The following is a 20788-nucleotide window of genomic DNA, read 5'->3' as shown; positions in this document are numbered from 1 at the left end:
CAGTATAACCACAAGGAGCAAGTTGCATACCAACTGTTGGCCTCATATTTTACCTTGTCCTCCTTGCCATGGATGATTTTGAGGTGGTTCTTGCAAAATAGAATAAACAACAATCAGATACAATAGGGATAAAGTAAAATGATGCACTTGTATCAATAAAGGAAAGCATTTTGACCATCATGCACATACATGTAATACATGTGAAGCAAACTTGATGGATCAACAATACAGTGATCTAGTGTTATTAATTATAAGCAAACATTTAAGTGCAGTAAACAAGCATGCATGTACACTAGAAAGATATGAAGCATCTCTTAATATCTTCACTACATCAAGCAGGAGGTAGTAATGTACATCAAGAAATCTGCCTAATGCCTCATATAAAGTACACAACAAGCAAGCAAAGTGCTAGTAGTACTGCTGATGCAAACCCTAACCCTATGTACGCTAGCAAGCAACTGAATTGAAGCAAACTATATATGTGAAGCAATGCATTAGCAATAATATATGTGAAGCAAACTACATGAAGCTAAGTGAATTAAGGTTGTGGTACCAGAGACAAGAACACAACTCACATGTATTACAATTATATATAGTTGGATACAAATACAATGCACACGAATTATACTTCAGCAATGTGGATAAAAAAACAACTATTTTCAACAATTACTTTTATGTTTTAACTTGCAATTTTATCCATGTACTTGCAATCATCTATAAGCAAATGAATTACTCAACTGTTTTCCCCGATGGAGGCAATCTTATGCATTCAGAGCAACTGATTGCCCAATAGTTGATGAATAAAGAAGCAAGCAGTGTTAGAATAATACTAGGCCTTGAAATCATGCTTATGCAGGCAATTTAGAAGAGTATATCATGAGGACCTTCAAAACAACTAGATGTTGCCACTGGTAAAGCATGAAACAACTGTACTTGCAAAAGTACAAAAGCAAATGAAAAAACTATACTCAACTATTGATTATGTTGCCTCTACACACCAAAAGTGGCTACAGACTAGAAGAACACAAGTTCAGACATTTCGGCAATTAGAATCAACCTTGTATGTTACAGCACCCAAAATTATCTAGCACAAATATAGTATATATTAGAACTAGTCATACTGCCTTAACACACCAGGAATTCCAATACCACAATAAGTACTACGAATTCTCTTGTTGACTGGAAAGAAGAACACAGGCTTCATAGGCACATCATAAAAGAAGTCTTCTGCTTGAACAATCAAGATGGGCTGCTAATACAGCAGTGATGTATCAATCACCATGCAAAACCCTACAACATCTACTGCAATGGCGTGCAACAAGAACCCTAACCCCTATGTCTTCTGCTTGAACTAGAGGGAGATCATCCCCACGAACCCCATGAAACTTAACCCTGACCCCATGAACCCTAACCCTAACCCCATGAACCAGACAGAGATCATCCCCAATTCCCCATGCAACAATAAACATGACCCCTAACCCCATGAACAAGGACTAGGAGATCCTAACCCTAGAAGATCCACCGAACCACCAGAGGAGGGGAGATGGATCCATCGGAGGAGGGAAGATGGATCCATTGAATATCGAGTGGAGATGGAGAAGTACCTAGGGCGGATGATGTTGATGATGCAGCGGTGGACGTTGTCGATCGCGCCGTCGTCGATGGTGTTGATGATGTAACCACCGTCGTCGATGTAGCCGCTGTCGTAGTCGATGCGGGCGATGCCGTCAAGGGGAGGGGATTCGTCATCGAGGAGGGCGGCGTGCTGCAGTGCGGCGGGGCGGCGTGGCGGGGTGGTACGGAGCAGGGGAGGGGTGGGGGTTGGGACGGCGTGGAGCAGGGGAGGAGGAGAAGCTAGGGTTCGTCGAGGAGAGGGAGGGGATGGAATGGGGAAATTTTGGGGAGTGGGAGGGGAGCGGAGTGGGATCCCGAGTGTTTAGTGGGAGAGGGGTGGTGGGTCCCGCATGGTAGTGGGAGAGGAGTGGTGGGAAATTTTGGTGGGGTGGGAGGGAAAATTTGGTGCTAGGAGGGAAATTTTAGTGGGGTGGGAGGGAAATTTTCACCAGTTTTTAGAGGTTTGGAGGCAGAAAAATTTAGGTTTTTTTGTAAACTTTGTAGAAATCATGGTTAAAATCATACCAAATAGCTCTAGAAAACATCAGTATTCCAAGTTTAGTATTTTTGCTAGTTGGTAGGACACATTTGATGATGTGACACTGTGGTCTCTCATTTTTTTATTTTTTTTATTTTTTTATGGTGTTTTCAAAAACCGACCGATTTCGTCACGGCGACTGTCTGTGGCTAGGGTTTGAGTCATGCAAATCTATTGTTGATTCTGTGATAAAATGCCTACCTGTGAAGCTAAAAAGGATTTTTTAGCAAAAATAACGCACAAGCTATGGAGGACCCGCAGTTCAAATTCCAGCCGGTTCCAGCTGAATCGGCCGAAGGTTGTCTGAATGGCCGGGAGTAGCTACGAGGGTCAGAAATGCATGATTGTTGGCGACCGTCCACAAAATAGGGTCAACTTTGAGATAGTCATGGAATGGCACCGTTTGGGGAGACCTTCCTTGTAGCCGCTTCACGGAAAACGCATGTTTTTAGCATTCAAAAAATGAAAAACAGATTTTTCTAAACAAGTTGGAACCTAGCTTTAGCAACATTGTTTGCCATCGCAAGACGGAGGCATGAGCCAAATTTGGGCATATTATCACAAACTATTCAACAATGTGGCCATATCATTGCTAGTTTGGCTTGAAAGCCATGAATCTCCATTCATGGTAGGTCGTTTTTTAGAACACCTTTTCAAGAAAACATCAGTATTCCAAGTTTAGTACTTTTGCTAGTTGGCAAGCCACATTTGATGATGTGACGCGGCAGTCTCTCATTTTTCTGATTTTTTTGAATTTTTTTGAATTTTTTATGGTGTTTTCAAAAATCGGCCGATTTCGTCGCAGCGGCCGTCCGTGGTTAGCGTTTGAGTCATGCAAATCTGTTGTTGATTCTGTGATGAAATGCCTACCTGTGAAGCTAAAAAGGATTTTTAGCAAAAATAACGGGCAAGCTATGGGGGACCCGTAGTTCAAATTCTAGCTGGTTCCAGCTGAATCGGCCGAAGGTTGTCTGAATGGACGGGAGTAGCTACAAGGGTCAGAAATGCATGATTTTTGGCGACCGTCCGTAAAATAGGGTCTACTTTGAGATAGTCATGGAATGGCGCCGTTTGGGGAGACCCTCCTTGTAGCCGCTTCACGAAAAACGCATGTTTTTAGCATTCAAAAAATGAAAAACAGTTTTTTGTGTGAAACAAGTTGGAACCTAGCTTTGGCAACATTGTTTACCATTGCAAGACGGAGGCATGAGCCAAATTTGGGCATATTATCACAAACTATTCAACGAATGTGGCCATATCATTGCTAGTTTGGCTTGAAAGCGATGAATCTTTGTTCACGGTAGACCGTTTTTGAGAACACCTTTTCAAGAAAACATCGATATTCCAAGATTAATATTTTTGCTAGTTGGTAGGCCACATTTGATGATGTGACGCGGCGGTCTCTCATTTTTTTGATTTTTTTTGAATTTTTTACGGTGTTTTCAAAAACCGGCCGATTTTGTCGCGGCGGCCGTCCGTGGCTAGGGTTTGAGTCATGCAAATCTGTTGTTGGTTCTGTGATGAAATGCTGGTTTTTTATTTGCCGTGGCTAGGGCAAGCCATCCCGTGACATGGAATGGCGTCATTTGGGGTGACCCTCCTTGTAGCCGCTTCACGAAAAACCATGTTTTTAACAATCACAAAATGAAAATTATATTGTTTCATACATGAGCATGCAGAAAAATCATAATTTTATCTTTCATCCATGAGCATGCACAAAAAAATTAATATTCATAATTAAGAAACTCATGTTTAGATGACACTGTCATACTTGAGCATGCACAAAATTTCAATTCTCATCAATTTCAAACTAAGCTTGGCTGACATTGTCCTACTTAAGAGGTTTACACTAACAAGCTTAAACCTGACATACTTAACATTGACATGTTCAGATTACACTAACAAGCTTAAACCTAACATGCTTAACATTGCCACTTCATTTCTTAACATCCTCACTTGTTCTCCTCCTCCTTCATCAACCTGATGCGCTCAGAGTGGCGAATCCCGATGCGGATGTAATCCTCTACCACAATTGGAATGGTCATGTCACCAAGTTGTGGGATCACCAGCGCCATCACCATCGCGAGGTCATTGCCAGGCACGGCCATAGCAAGGTCATCATCACGCACCACAATCGCGAGGTCGTCATCAGCCACCATAGCAAGGTCGTCGTCCTCCACCACCATAGCAGGGTCATTACCAGCCACCACCATAGCAAGGTCGTCGTCTCCCAGAATAGGCTGCAGCTCCCCGCTCTGCTCCTCTTCTTCACTGCTCTGCTCCTCATCCTCCCTGCTCTGCTCCTCGTCATCCCCGCTCAGCTCCTCGTCATCCCCACTCTGCTCCTCCTCATCCCCGCTGCTGCTCCCATTGCTTGGCCAAATTCAACAAAGTGTGAACATGATGTTGTCATCGTGCTAGTAGAGGAAGCCAAAAGGACAGGAAGAAGAGAGGCAGATAGCTTACTGGCATCGTCGTCGTGCTAGTAGTACATGCAGCACATGGTGTTGTCGAACATCTTCACGGTGAACATGGCGTCACAATCATAGCGGAAGACAAGGAAGTGTCCGAGCTTCAGGTCATGGGCGCGGGCAAAATGCTCCCAACCAGGCCCTAGGTACATGTGGCCTTCGCCGTCGAACACCATAGACACGTCCCATAGCCTGCGACTCCTGCTGCCGGCCTCCCGCAGCTTCACTTTTTGGGGCTCACGGCCGGCGAGCATCTTTGCAAACTTGTCAGGAAGCCTCTGTAGTGAGGGTCAAGTAGTGGTTAATTGTGCCAATCAAGCACTAGACAACAGAGTGATGATAAAGAGATGGGTGAAGGGGAGAAATTGTCTTGAATATACCTGCCTACTGCAAGATTTCTTAATTACGATCTCGAAGAACTCGAAACCTTCCAAGCTAGCCATCTCACTTCTCTGAAAAGCAGCATTGTAATTAAACAACAAGTTGCGATAAAACAGGACTGGACATAAATAGGAAACAAGCACTTCAAAAAAGTAGAATATTTACTACATGTGTTTGCCAGGGCCAACAAGAATAACAACAGCAACAACAACAACATCAGGTGACCACCAATAGCAACAACACTAAAATCTACTATAAATGGACCAGAACACAGCTTGAACCATATCTACTATAAATGGACCAAAAGCTATAAACATGACACAACTATAAACAGGACTGTACATTGTTCCATATCTATAAATGAACATATCTAAACATTGGCATAAATGACAGAAAATATCCCTATCTAAACCCATCCATATCTGAACATTGGCATAAACATATTTGAACATATCTATAAATCTACTATAAACGGCAATGGCCTCAATTTGCAGAACACATAAACCCATCCGTCAAAATATTGTTTCTGAACATTGGCATCAAATCAAGACAAACACTGAATTAACATGCACAAATGACAGAAAAGGTATTAAGGCACAAATATACTACAATCAATATATAACAGCCAACATTTCAATCCATGGACACCAAATGACAGAAAAGGTATTAAGGCACATGTTCGGAAACCATCAAATTTGGAAAGATATGTTCATAAGTGGATATATATATATATATATATATATATATATATATATATATATATAGTTTACTTCAGAAACTATCAAATTTTGACAGATATGTTCATAAGTGGAGATATATGGACAGCAACCATCAAATTTCTAACATCTCCAGTTTACTTCAGAAACTGAACCACACAAATCATTGAAAGAAACATAAAACAATCTCAATGTTCAGTCATACTGCACAAATATTCAATCTCAATCTCAATGGCAAAAAAATGCTACTATAAAAGGACCATATCTTCCCATGTCTACTATAAAAGGCATATATGCCCATATCTATAAATGAACATATCTATATCTATAAATGAACACTAACCCTAATCCAACCCATATCAAAGAGAAGACAACCATATCCTCTTGACTTGAGAGAAGCCTAATCCAGTCCTAATCAGCATAGTTCAACACAATAACAGCGGCGGCAAGAACCCTAATCCAACCCTAATCAAAACTTAATCCAACTTTTCTAATCCAATCAGTTCAACCCAAATTCAATGGAGTCGAACCCTAATCTAAACAGCAACAAAAAACCAAATGGAGAGGAAGGAGTCAGCGGCGGATTCATACCTCTGCGGGAGAGGAAGGAGTCAGCGACGGCGGCAGCGGTGGCGGGGAGGAAGAGGAGCAGAGCGTCGCTGTCGATGGAGGAGAAGGGGATGTCGTCGCCGTCGATGGAGGAGAAGAGGATGCCGTCACCGTCGCTGTCGATGGAGAAGGGAGGAAAAGAGTCGGGCAATTGACAGGTAGTTTAGATTAGGGTTCTATTTGATATAGAGAGGGGGAGTGGGTCCCACTTGTCAGCCAGTTCTATTTGATATAGTAAAATGTACCTATACTTAGCCAACAACCTCTGCCTAGCCCAGTGGTAGAAAGCAAGTGAAATCAGCGCTTGGTCGTGGGTTCGAGCCCCCGCTCGCGCATTGTTTTTTGGCCGCGTATCTGATGGAGCCGCGCATGGGATCAGACGGGTGTCTGATGGAGCACGCCAATAGTCTTTTGCTAGCTCGTGGGTTCGAGTATATAGTGAAACAACTAGGCACATTATCAAGATTCTCTTGCTAGCTCAGTAGTTCTGGATAGGGTGAAACATGCGCTCGGTCGTGGATTCGAGTCCCCGCTCATGCAATTTTTTTTATATTGAGACATAATTTAGTTTCTATACAGTTAAAGCAACAATGTCTCAATTTAGTTCAGAAAACTTCATGAAAAATATTTTGCAATCTTCAAGCAATACAAAAAACAACATCACTATCTGCATTGTATCAAAACAATAGTCCTCCATCATCATTTTGCAAAATATTTAGTTCAAAATATTCAGACATCGTCATTTTGCACCAAAACAACAGCCCTCCATCACATCATTTTGCACTGTACCAACAACAACATCTTCATCATCACAACCAAAAACAACATCACTATTTTGCACCAACATCACTATCTCTAAAAATAATATGAAAAACAGCTCTGAAAACAACATCTCAATTCAGTTATAAAAAACTTCAGGATCGTTACACCATCATTTTGCATTACAACTTCAGGATCACATCACAACCAACAGTTCTGACCAAAACTAAGAAAATGGCACGAAAACTACATCACTAGAGCCACTATGCATTTTGCCTCTCCATCACTAGAGCCATCATGATCACCAAAACTACATGATTTTCCGTGAAACATCATCTGCCTCTCCATCACTACAACCATCAGTCTCATGCATTTTGCTACCTGAAGAAAATTTCAGTACAAAAACTACATCAGGAACATGTAGTAATAGCATTAGCTCACCAAGGAGACAAAATTTACCTTCGCTACTCATCGTCGTCGATACGAAAACAAGGAACTCTATGCCCACTCATGTTTTCCTCATCATCACTACAATATTGCAGCATAGTATGATCAGTCCTGTTTTCCTCATCCTCGCTCTCATGTCCATCCGCTACCACCTTTCTTCTTTTCTTGATGCCTTCAACTATTGCAGCATCAACGAGCACACGTTCCCGGTCCCTTCGCACTCTGCTTTGCACAAGGACTTCTATTGAGTCATCGTCAGTTTGTAACGGAACTTATGTAGAGTCATTATCCTGGTATGTTAGTCCATCACCACCATGGCCCTTTTCCACTTCAGTTTCAGTCACACTCCACAAGTGCTTGTGCTCAAAGTTTTGCACAACTCGCCATTTTCCGTGCAAAAGAGTGTCTGGAAGATAAAACACCATTGTTGCTTATGTTGTTAGAATAAAGGGATCACTCTTATACCGGCACCTTGCAGTGTTCATGCTTTTGAAGTGGCCATCATATTTGACAAAAGAGTCTCCCTTCTTGCTACCAAGCTCAAACCAGTCACAGCGAAATAATACAACCGAGCGATGGATGCCTCCATTAGAGTTGTACTGCAACTCTACAATGCTTCTCATCTGACCATAGAAGTCAGTGATCTCACGATCATGTGACCCCTCAATGACGATTCCACTATTCCGTGTCTTCCTTTTTTCCTCGCGGTCAACGGTGTGGTACCATACACCGTCAGCAATGCATGTTGAATACACTCTCACTCGCTTATCTAGTAAGCATGCCAAAGCAAATATATCATCATTGACCTTCTTTTCCTCGTGCAACTTTCCAGTCTGCACAAATAAACCATTTAGCAACAATGGCATTTAACAGTTGGTGAATAACACAAAAAAACATAAAACATGTGGCTAAAGATCTCACATGATTCTTAAAGCACTTAGCAAACCCCTTGGCAACCCTTTTATCAACATGGATTGCTTTCTTCCTGATTTAACTCTTCCTTGCATTTCCTACAATGCCAACAATACATGTGAATTAAAACATTAGGCTGGTGCCAACCGAAGCAAAAATATATATAATGAGTGCACAAGATATAACCTACTCGATATATGGTAGAACCTCGGCGCAATTGCTGAGCACATACCAAACCATCTTGTCATACTCATCACCAGCCTCCAAGTGTTGTGAGACTCCAAAAAAGTTCACACCATGGTTGAAAACAGAGACATCACCACTTTCTAAATCAGACCCGCTCTCTATTTCTGCCCGGCCGGTTCCATCTTGTTTCCACATTGCCAAAGTATCTAGAGCAAAAAGTCAAGCACTCGTCAATGACATATGCTTCAGCAATTGAACCTTCAGGTCTTGCCGTGTTTCGCACATAACGCTTACAAGTAAGCAGCCTTCTTTCGATTGGGTACATCCAACCGTATTGCACAGGGCCTCTAAGCGTTGCCTCTTTTGGTAAGTGCACCGCCAAATGGACCATCACGGTGAAGAAAGCTGGAGGGAAAATCTTCTCGATCTTGCAAAGAATAATTGGAATTTCTTTTTCAAGTCTTTCCAGGACAGTTAACTTGAGTGTTTTGCAGCACAGTTCTCTAAAGAAATTTCCCACCTCAGCAACCGCTTCATATATATCCTTGTCCATGATTCCTCGGACGCCTGCCGATAAAATACTTTGGAGGAGGATGTGACAATCATGGGTTTTCAGTACTGAAAGCTTGAATCCATTGGAAGTAACACACTTTGCTAGGTTAGCAGCATAACCATCTGGAAATTCCACCGCTCTTAGGAATTCACAGAATGCAAGCTTTTGTTCTTTACTCATTGTATACCATGTCCTCCAAATCTTCTCTTATGCCCATGTCCTCCGAATCAAGCATAGAACTAACCATGTCGTTTGTTTTCCCTTCAATGTTCAGAAATGTCCCTAGCAGATTCTCGCATATGTTTTTCTCAGTGTGCATTACATCGAGATTATGCCTTAATTTCAGATCAGCCCAGTATGGTAGGTCCCACAAACAAGACCTCCGACCCAACGTTAACCTTCCTCACGCTTTCTTTTCTTTGCAAGCTTTCCTGGTCTCACATCTTTCACCTTTTCAAGTTGCTGCTCTAGCTTTTCTTTAATGAATTCATCTCGCTTGTCACATGTTTCATTCTCACCATTAAATATTTGCTTCTTCGCCAGCGATGATTCCGGGGAAGAAAGCGGTGGTGCCCAATATAGCAGATCTTGCTCCTTATTCTCTTTGAGCAAGGGTCTTTGTCACAATGGACACAGGCCTAATAACCCGCTATAATCCTCCCAGACAGAGTGTGCAGTGTCGAGAAATCATGGATGGACCATATGATTGCAGCACGTAGATTGAACTTTTCTTTCAGACTCAAGGCATCGTATGTAGGTACACTAGTCCAGAGCTGGAGCAGTTCTTCTACAAGGGGCTCCATAAAGACATCAAAATCCTTTCCTGGAGACTCTGCACCCAGGATAAGCAATGACATCATGAAGTTGGACTGATCCATGCATGCCCATGGTGGCAAGTTGTACGGCACCACAAAAATGGGCCACATGCTATAAGACGTGCTCATGTTCCCAAACGGATTAAAGCCATCTGTGGCAATGCCAAGTTTTATGTTCCTTGGATCTGCAGCAAAATCTAAATGTTTACTGTCAAACTCTTTCCATGCCTCTCCGTCCGCTGGATGGCTTAGCTCATTGTCCACAGGTTGCCGCTTCAGCTTGTGCCACTATACCTCCAGCGATGATTTCTTCGAGATAAACATCCGTTGCAGCCTTGGTATCAACAGAAAGTGCCTCAGTACCTTCTCTGGTATTGACTTCTTCCCATCAGCATCTTTCCACCTAGAAGCATTGCATTTTGGATAGTTGTCATGCTTTGCTAAATCCTTCTGAAACAAGACACGGTTATTTGGGCACACATGTATTGAAACATAACCTAGCCCCAGCCCGCGGATTATGCTCAATGCTTCATCATAAGACCTGGGAACACAGCTATCAGGGAACTTCAAGCTCAAAAGGCGGAGTATTGCGTTGAATGCATCATTGCTAATCCGGTAAAAAGACTTGATGTGGAGTAACTTCACAGTGAAGGTAAATCTTGAAAGTCTACCCCCTTCATGAGCTGCGCGCTTTGCCTCCTCTAACACCTCAGCAAACATCAACTTCTGTCCATCAGCACGATCTTCAGCATCGTACAGATCCTTCAATAGGTCAGGAATTCTATCATCTTCATGTCCATCCTCTTCCTCCAAACCAAGCATTATCTCGCAAAACCTTTTCCATGAAATCAATGCCAGCATCACCACCACCCATCATATGAGGGGCCTCTATATCAGCTTCAAAATGTTGAGGTTGTTTTTCTAAAGGTTCTCCATGATATATCCATCTATCATATGTGTTGGACATCCCATTAAGAAGCAGATGATCTTCCACTCTTCCTTGAGCCATTCTTAAACGGTTGAGGCATTCGCAGCATGGGCAAAGAATGTGAGCATCGTTGGCAAAATTTGCCTGAACAAATGCCATGAAATCATCAACTCCTTTCATATGTTCTTTCGAAAACTTTCTAACTCCTTTTCTAATCCAGCTTCTGTCCATCTGCCAAAGACAACAAATTGTTGCAACTTAACAAATCAATCTAAGTGCATCAACATTAATTAATGAAAATGAATGGCAGTAATGGCAGCTAAAAATCCAGAAAATAAGGTAGGCACCCAACTTTATATGCTAACTGCCTATCCACAACATTCAACTATTTCCAATTTCTCACTACTTTAGTCCAGTTCACATGGTTTACAGATTTCGCATGGGAGCAATAAAAAGTAGTTCAAATGGAAATACAGATTTCACATGGGAGAAAAGAAAAGCTAACTAAAACATGCTGGTTCACAAAAAAATAGAGGTGGTTAAACCACCAACAATAACAATATATGCTGCCACTAAGAACTATTTTGGTTAAACCACCAACAATAACAGCACTGTAAATTTACACGAATGCCATTTACAAGATTGCATCAGATCTACATCAATGAGATTTTTCCTAGTTTACATCTAATCTACATCAGTATTCACGTTCTTCAACAGATTTGAGGCTGAAATTTCAGAGGTGTAACATCAAATCTACATCAACCCCAGGGTCCCGTTTCAGGGAAAGACCAACTTGAGCTCTGTTCTATTGATTGCTGACAACATAATTTACCACTAACAGTTGACTGAATTCCAAAAGAATTCTTAACAATTTCATCAACAGAAATTATCTTCACAATTTCTACCAAATTCATCAATGACATTTCCAAGAGATTTTTCCAAGCTTACAACAAACCTACATCAAATCAGTGTATGTATGTGGAGGTTTTCCTAACAAATCTACATCAAATCATCGACATCAACAGAGAGGAGAGGGGGGGAGAGGAGAGGGGTGCATACATGGGCGAGGTCTGCTTGCGGCGGCGGTGACTCCCCCATGCTCGGCAGCGGCGAGTCCCCAATGCGTGGGTGAGGCGAGCTGCGAGGTCGTCGTTCCTATCGTGGGCGAGGCGAACGGTGAGGTCGCCGTTCTTGTCGTGGTCGAGGCGAGCGGCCCCGGCAACACCACCACCGGTCGCCGCCCCCGCCCCTGCCAGTTGCTTCCGCTGCCGGCACCCGTCGCTCGCCGCCACCTAGTCGGAAGACCTAGAGAAACGCTAAGTGTTGCTCTGTTCAATGCCACCTGGTCGGAAGTTCCCACTTGTCAATGATATGAGAGAGCCGTAGTTTTATATAATGTATAGATAAATTCCCATACATGTGCAACTGTCCCTCTCTAGCCCAGTGGTAGCGAACGAGCGAGCTAAGCGCGAGGTCGTGGGTTCGAGTCCTGTCTGTCTATTGAAAATAAACATTTAAGCAAAAAATGACACCTAGACAATGACAATGACACCTTTTTTATTGGTCGTTATCAGCTAGACGTGAGGCAGTGGACAGTGCTGCCAGCTTTATGACCATTTCCTCTAATGAAATTACGACATTTCTGATCAAAATGGTCGTTATTGTTTAGCGTTTGCAGCCCTTCGAACATCTTTTAACCAATTGGTCTAGAATGGTCATAAATTTATGACCAATTCTTTTAGGGTCACTGACAAAAGGTCACAAGTTGACATTTTTTTGTAGTGTGAGTGCAGCCGGCTGCCGGACATGGCCACGGTGGAACCGCGCGAGCTCCGGTTAGATTAGGTTTCACGTTGCATATAATAATATAGATTTGAGGTGTCTGGTTATAGAATCATATAGTTGAGGTGTGACCGGGGGCGTTCGAGGGACCGGATTTGCCCATCGCGAATGTAGATGTTCTTACATAGTACTGAAGATCGGCTGAAGCGACGGAGTCCTCCGCATATGTATCGTACCTACGTAGCCCAAATAATCCGTCCGACAACCAGCGCCTACTTCGATCACGGCCTCACCTGCACAGACAGAGGGTATGGGGCTGCACAAGGACGCACGCACGCTATTAATAAATCTCTACGTGCGTCACGCCTGTGTAGCTACAATCGAGGAGTAGCTAGCTAGGTAACGTAGGAGGATCGGTCTCGCACCCGCTGGGATAGGGCCGTGCTGCGGCAGAGCCTGATGACTTTTCAGTCAGATGACTTTTCAGTTTTGATCAGTCGATTTTGAGTGAAGGAAGGACTAGGAAGGAGAAGGAATGACCTCGCCGGAGACAAAGGAAGGGGCTCGCCGTCATCATCCCATTAACTATCTTAGGGATCAGGGTGGGGTGGTGATGGACGGCAGTGGTGGGGCCGACGGTGGGGCGTTGGTGTGGCTTCGCCGGAGAAGAAAACTAGATGGGGGCGGGGCTAGAGGGATGGCCGGGGGCGGCGGCAAGCCTGGCGGTGGGGTTGGTCAAGGGGAAGGCGGGCGGCGAGGCTGTCGCGAAAGCACCGCCAACCGCGGGCGGCGGAGGTTGGCCGTTCGGCCTGGGCTGGAGGGCGGCCAAAGGAAGATGATGAACAATGTGCGTTGGGTTTGAGGTGGAAGATGACTGTAGATCCGTTGGATCAAAATCCAACGGTTCAAATAGAATCGACTGGTCACAAAAACGATTCAGTCGACTGATGCATAGTCATTTCCAAATACATGTGTCTAATATCACTCATGCATGAAATCATGAATTCACGACCTGTTGCATGCAGACAGCTTAACGCCGGCCGAAGTTCATTGAGCTCACCGTCGCAAAATCTCAGCATTATGTGCAACGCGTTCGAGCAGCATGTTTCGGGGCACGGGAACATCATTCCCGCCATATCAAACACGCTGCTCGGGTGACGATCCGGCGTGACGAGGTGGAGGGCCGGCATATGGACGACAACGCTGCTGTTTTGAGGAAGGGACGATGGCGACCAGACGGCGGTTGCTCGGGAGCTTGCGAGGCTCGTGTTTGGCTCCTACGCCGAGTTTAGCGACCTGCAGGCAGGGATGGAGCCAGGATTCTTTGCCTCTAGTGTGGAGGCTTGTGGGGAAAAAAGCATTGCGGATATAGCCTAGGTTAAGAAACTAAATCTTCATCAAGGGAATTCTGAACAATTTAATTTCCATCAATTGTCACTAAGCAAACGTGTAAGTCAATGATTCACATGTCAATGAAATAAACTTTCTACTAATACTACACTGTAGGAGGGGATAAACAATTCCAAATATTACACCCTCCATCTCAAAATAATTGTCTCAATCTTAGTACAATTTTGTACTAGAGCCGATACAAAGTTAAAACACTTATTTTGAGACGGAGGAAGGAGTATATCACATGCTACCATATTTACTATTCATTTCTTCCACGTTAGTAGTTCCTGCGATTATAATCATGAAGTTCTAAATGGCGCAGATTAATCTGATTCAGAAAGATGTTAGGAATAAGCCATGGCACGATGATGACTGCGTGCGTATGTGTTGTGTGCCCAGGATGTCGCGTGAGTCTGAGGTGTGCGTGCGCAGCGGAGGCTGGCGTAGGCGCTAGCGGGATGCACGAGCGGGGGATAAGGACGTGCATGTAGTGGTTTTGTTAGTGGATGCATGCATGGATTAGCTAGTGGCCTAATGCCGGTTAGTGCGTGTGTGCGCATAGTGGAGTAGAGCATTGTGGCTGGCTTGTGAGTGTGCATTGGAGCTAGCTTAGGTATAAAAAGCCCCCGTGTACATGATGTAAAAGTGCTGCGGTATGTGCCAAGCCAGAGTTCGTGCTCAAAGAAAAAATTAGGATGTTCGTGCGGCCGAGACGCCGTTCGTGTGGCGGGGCGTTTGTGCGCCAGAAATATCTGTCTCTCTCCTTTCACCTACATCCGAGCAAGTGTGTGTGAGAGATAGTTCGAGGTTTGTCCCAACAAAAGATAGGGCAAAGACTAACAAACGTGATTGACAGAAGGGACACCAGACTAACCTTTTCTTTGCTCTTACCGCTCATGCTGGCGCCGCCGGCCAGCCGTGCGTCCGCGCTAGGATCGTGCCCTGGCTGCCACCGGCTGTCCGTGAATCAGCGATAGAATTTTCCCCTCAAGCATCTCTAAAAAGCTGGAGAGAATTCCTTATTTAACACTGTCCAAAAAAATTATTCCCTATTTGACACTGAAAAAATATTTCTTCCCTATCTAACACAACCTTTAAATTTTATTCCCAATATAACACTTCCATCTGTTTTTTGTGCAAACAGTGTTAAATGGCACATGAAATGACAATTCTGCCCTTGAACATATATTCAATCATTTTCTTTATATTAGACTTAGGTATCCTAGTTCTAATCAAGTCTCTCGTCGTGCATAGATGTGTATATAAGCACCGTCAAGACTGCTTTGTACGATAGGAAAAAGATTGAGAAGTATAATGAAAATGCAGGAGCGACATAACCAGCAAATCTCTCTGACATGTTTGTTCTATTCGCCAAGCTAGCACAAGCAAGACTCAAGGCTCAAGTACGTCCGTACATACGCAGCTAGAGATGAGCACGTTCTGCTTCTAGTGAAAAATTAATCAAGCTGCGTGTGTTTTTGAGCTAGCATTGCACGTACGTGTGCTGCTTGGGTGAATCGATTTGGCATTCTAAAACCAACACACCACTACGGGCTCGCGCAACACTCATCTGCTCCCATCCGCTGCGCCTTGGTCGTTGTTGGCCCAGACCCCGCATCAAGTACCTTCCGACGACGATGACGAACGACGACCTTTGGCTGGATACTCAAACGCACGCACGCATAGGAGACTTTGGCTGATTGCCACATGTACGTACCGTGCATGGTGATTTTACTTTATTGCTTCAATCCACGGTCTTACAAAGTATATGTGTATATAGCAGCAGCTAGGACACGAAACCATGTATGTACAAACTTGGTGATTGAACGTGTACAAACGGGACACGCACCACGTACATCTTGGTTATTTTCAACCGTCCCCACCACTCCGCCTCGAGGAATTTTTGCAGCCGAAACCAAGTGTGAACTTGTCTTTTCACGTTCCATTTAACACCATTAGGTCAAAAAATAGATGAAAGTGTTATATTGGGAACAAAATTTAAAGTTGGTGTTAGATAGGGAAGAAACATTTTTCCAATGTTAAATAAGGAAACGAAATTTAAAACAGTGTTAAATAAGGAATTCTTTCAAAAAGCTGCGGGATGGAGAACTGCCCTAGAGACCTAGACCACGGCAACACGCATCGGGAAAGATGTAGCAAGCAGACTCCGTTAAGAGCATGGTATAGTAATAGTAGTACAGCCAAGAACCGGATGTATATAAAGTTGCCATATCATTTGTTGCCAACCTTATAGCCGACTCATACAATAGTTGCATATACTATTATACTATATAATTAATACATGGCCCACTCTTTTCTTTCACAAAGGGTGTTGGAGCTGATGCTAGAGCCTGTTGTAAGCTTGTAGCCCGCTTCTCTTCTCTCTTCTCTCCTCTCTCGTCTACCTATACATAAATTTGACGCGACATCTCTTATAGCACGCCTACGCCACCCCTATTGTACTTGCTCTAATTTGTCTTTCAGCGTGGGCTCCTGCGGTCAGGATGTAAGTGGCGCTGGGTCCCACTAGTCCCACGTGTGCCATTTAGCAAAAAAAGCCTAAATGGCGCCTGCGATCGCGCAGAACCCTCACCGCATCATATTGATCGACTGTGTTGACATATTGGATCGCGATTCGGAAATGCGCATCAAGAACGCGATGGTAGGAGTAATAAATCGTGGGAGGATGCAACAGCGACGTGGTCACTGTGTAGGATGCCATCGTGGTGCTGAACTCTGACGTGTGTCACTCGAGTACGTCTGTGGCTTCCGCTTCTCCCCATGGGTGAAGTAATGACATAACAGCGAGGACGAAAGGTGACGTAACAGACATGAAAGTGGGACCATGTCGTCGTCTTTGATGGGATCTTAACGTTTGTGTTGTGCATGGGGAAGAGGAGGAAGACAGTTTGGCTGATGATAAGGATTTTTTTTCAAAACTATGATATATTTTATAGCATTTTCGGAAACTATAGGATGTAATGCAAAAAAATCAAAACTAGTAGCCCGTCGGCCATCCTCTGGCCGAAGTAGTAGTTTTCGGCCACTGTTAGGCCGAAGTAGGGTTTTCGGCCAACACTTGACCGAAAAGTGGGGCACCTGGCCGAAAAGTTAATTTTCGGTCAACTCTTGGCCGAAATAGACTTTTTGGTCAAGTCTAGGCCGAAAAGTACTACTTCGGTCTCGTGTAGGCCGAAGTTGCATGGCTCATGCTGAAATGTATTTTCTCGTCACCCGTTTCCCGCCAACCCCTTCCCGCCACTCGTTTCTCGCCAACCCCTTCCCGCCATATGTTCCCGCCACCCGTGTCCCGCCAATCCCTTCCCGCCTTATTTTCCCGCCAATCCCTTCCCGCCTTATTTTCCCGCTAATCCCTTCCCGCCTTATTTCCCCGCCAACCCTTTCCCGCCATAACGCAGTTATTCTTTCCCGCCATTTTCTCCTCTGTATCTATAAAACCCCCTTCAGCCGAAGGTGGATAAGCATTCCAGTGTAGTGTAGTCGAGATGTCCCATTATCCGTTCGATCGTAGTTTTCACCCTGGGATGAGCAGCACTCTTCTGAGTCTAGTTACCGATTTCAGGATGGACAATAGGATAGTTCCATGGGACGAACTCATCGGTAGTGACACCATAATGAATGAGTTGGCTCACCAATTACGTAGGTCTGGGTGGCCTGAAAGGACCTATGAGGAGGTACGTCAAGAACTTCTTAGGTTGCATGAAAGGTGGAAGAAGGTAGTGGAGCCGAAGAGTGAAACTTTCAGAAGGACTGCAGCAAAGAATACATTTTTATGGACTGAGGAGAGCGAGGACGACGAAGATATCTTCATGTCGCCGCTTCCGGGTTCTGCATCGTCGAAGGGCAAGAGTTCTGCATCGTCCAAAGGCAAGACTTCTGCATCCTCGAAGGGCAAGAGTTCTGCATCCAGCAAGGGCAAGAGTTCTGCATCGACGGAGGGCAAGAGGACCGCATCGTCGAAGGGCAAGAAGGCTGCATCAACGGAGGATGACGATAATGACTTCATGTAGTATGTAAGATGTATTCCAGTTGTACCGTTTCATTCAGATGTATTTGCATTATTAGTTTGTATTGTATTATTGTAGGGCATTATGTTCTATCTGAATTTCATTTTGTAGTATGTAAGATGTATTGCACAAGTTCAACTGGAATAAGAATGCGAATTAATAGTAATATGTCTCTCGCATACATAAAACAATATGTCTCCCGATCAGATAGAAGGAAGTGCGATAGTAACACATACATGAAGCATGTCTCATACATAAATACTGACACACATATGCGAATAGTCTGAAACTAACATAGATAATGAGTCATACATAGATAGATAAGCATATCACTGCGGGGGACGGCGACGAGTCTGGGTCTTCCTCGGGCGAGGACCGGAAGGCGATAAGCGCTAAGGCGGTGGACGAGGCTCGCGATAACCACGACCATAGTTAACCTCGTCTGTCATGGTCTGTGTCTCCTGCGTCGGTGGTGGTGGTGGAGTGTGAAACACTGTCTGCGAGAAGCCATAAATGTTTGTAGCATGGTCATCATCCTCGCGGTCGCCCTCAAAGTAATCAGCACCACCACTAAGGATGGGTGACTGCTCTGAATGCATGAACGGTTGCGACTGGTTGCCGCCTGCGGTAAAGTAAAACATGTAAAATTGATACAAATGCATGAACGATTACTACTCTGTTGAAAAGAATGTAGTGAGTAGGGTTACCTAGTTCCATCTGCTGATGCCAGTAAGCACTCCCTAGCTTTGAAGGAGGTGGCTCATTCCAGGAAGAGCTCCCTGGCTGTGAAGGAGGTGGCTCATGCCAGGAAGAGCTCCCTGGCTGTGAAGGAGGTGGCTCATGCCAGGAAGAGCTCCCTGGCTGTGAAGGATGAGGTTCTTCACAGTGCACAGAAGGTCGTGGTTGTGAACGGTGCACAGAGGGTCGTGGTTCTGAATGTTGTACAGAGGGACGTGGTGGACGATGTGCTGGAGGAGGAAGTGCAACATCCGAAGACCGTCTACACGTAACAGCTGCGTAAATCCCGCGTAGCTTGTCATCAAGACGCCTCAACCATGAGACGCCCTCTCGCGGTGGGATAGTTTCTCCCCTCTGATAGCGCCGCATTAAAGCGAAAACCTCCTCTCGCGCCTGTACTGTCAGGTCACCCTGTAGATGAAGAGTTAACCAATTATATCCTCGTTGTATGATAGACACCACGAATAGACATCCCAGTTTAACAAAAGACTCAACATATAAGAACCAAGGCATTTACCGCGTGGTGTCTGGTTCCCACAACAGAGGCAGTTGGGTACATATCGCTGGTGAGAGGGGCTTCGATCTGATCAGTAGCAGCTGATGGAACCAAGTAGATCCTCGTTGTATGCCGGTAACGCTGCAGATACAACCCGAATATTTCCCAGTTAAAGGCCCGAACCTCACCCCAGATATTTGTCGCAGCGGTAGTCCATTCGTCAACGTAAGGGGTAATGCTCTTAAGCCAGTAATCCATCGACTTGTTTCCTCCTAGGCGACTGTCCCTGATATTGACATGCGCGATACATGATTAGGTATATTATGAATGTATAGCTGACAACTAAAATAGTATTAGTACTTACTTGTGCACGTGGTCTGGCAAGTGTGGAATATCTGGAATCTCAGGCTCTTGATATAGACCGAACTGTCTCATCACCCTATGAAGAGACATCTCCTCAACCTCACATCGAACACCAACTTGGTCTTGGTCATCCAAAAGTGCCGATCTCTAGTGCATAATCCAGAAATCCCAACTGGGTACCTCGATGATATAGCCTGAGCCGAGTATGGCTCCCAGATAACTTGATCCTCGTGCAAACTATCAAACTGCACCGTGAAGGAGGGGTAGCATCCCCTAACCTGACTATGCGCAAATTGTCTCTGCATGACAACAAATAAGCATTAGTAATACTATTGAATGGCAAGAAATAATTGAATTAAATATTACTTAATATAAAAGTACCTCTCGTCGTGCCCAAACAGATCCCATAGTAGATAAATCGCCGATAGCAGGCACATAAGCCCCAGCTAAGTCCTCCAAACCAAAAGATTTATCAACGTAGACATAGGGTCGTCCAATAGGGAATCTCTCGTATGACCAGAGCTGCAACAATAATGGACATCCAACAACACCAGATTTTCTAGACTTCAACAAGCAAGCTTTGCACAGGCCTCTGTACGTAGCCGCTAACACAGCAAAACCAAAACTCCTCTGTAGAATATCCGCAGGGCAACGTGCGTCAGCTATCTCTCGTGCAATACCGAGCTGCTGCGCCTCCTCACCACCTCCTCCTCCACAGCTGCTGCTCCTCCTCACCACCACCTCCTTCCCAACCGGACCTCCTCCACCCAACCATGGCTCCTCCCCCAAGCGCACAAAAAACTATCCCATAACAAAAAAAAACACCATAGGCCGGTGGAGAATGCTATGATCTATCTATTCTGTGCCTTGGTTGTGTAAATGAGTGCAAATTGGAGGAGATCAGGGAGGAGACCGGAGCTCTACAGAGAAGAACGAGAGGAACGAGAGAAAGAAGAGGCGAGCAGGAAGAGGAAGGCGACGACGGGATTGGCCTTATCCAGACCTTTTCGGTCTAGGCCTGGCCGAAAAGCTTTTCGGCTGCAGGCTGGCCGAAAACGGC

General features: G+C 44.6%; 1 protein-coding gene across 1 annotated transcript; it reads right to left on the bottom strand.

The window, feature by feature from the left end:
* Window positions 1-4624: 4624 nt before the first annotated feature.
* Window positions 4625-5071, bottom strand: LOC123089558 (B3 domain-containing protein Os03g0212300-like). Its single transcript, XM_044511207.1, has 2 exons — window positions 5004-5071; window positions 4625-4901 (listed from the first exon to the last, which is right to left on the bottom strand). The coding sequence occupies exons 1-2, from the start codon at window positions 5064-5066 to the stop codon at window positions 4635-4637; spliced, it is 330 nt and encodes a 109-aa protein (XP_044367142.1). The 5' UTR covers window positions 5067-5071; the 3' UTR covers window positions 4625-4634.
* Between the last annotated feature and the right edge of the window lie 15717 nt (window positions 5072-20788).

Source organism: Triticum aestivum, chromosome 4B (assembly GCF_018294505.1).
Source record: "Triticum aestivum cultivar Chinese Spring chromosome 4B, IWGSC CS RefSeq v2.1, whole genome shotgun sequence".
NCBI lineage: Eukaryota > Viridiplantae > Streptophyta > Magnoliopsida > Poales > Poaceae > Triticum > Triticum aestivum.
The sequence above is the reverse complement of the archived record's forward strand: the minus strand, read 5'-3'. Positions and strand labels throughout refer to the sequence as shown.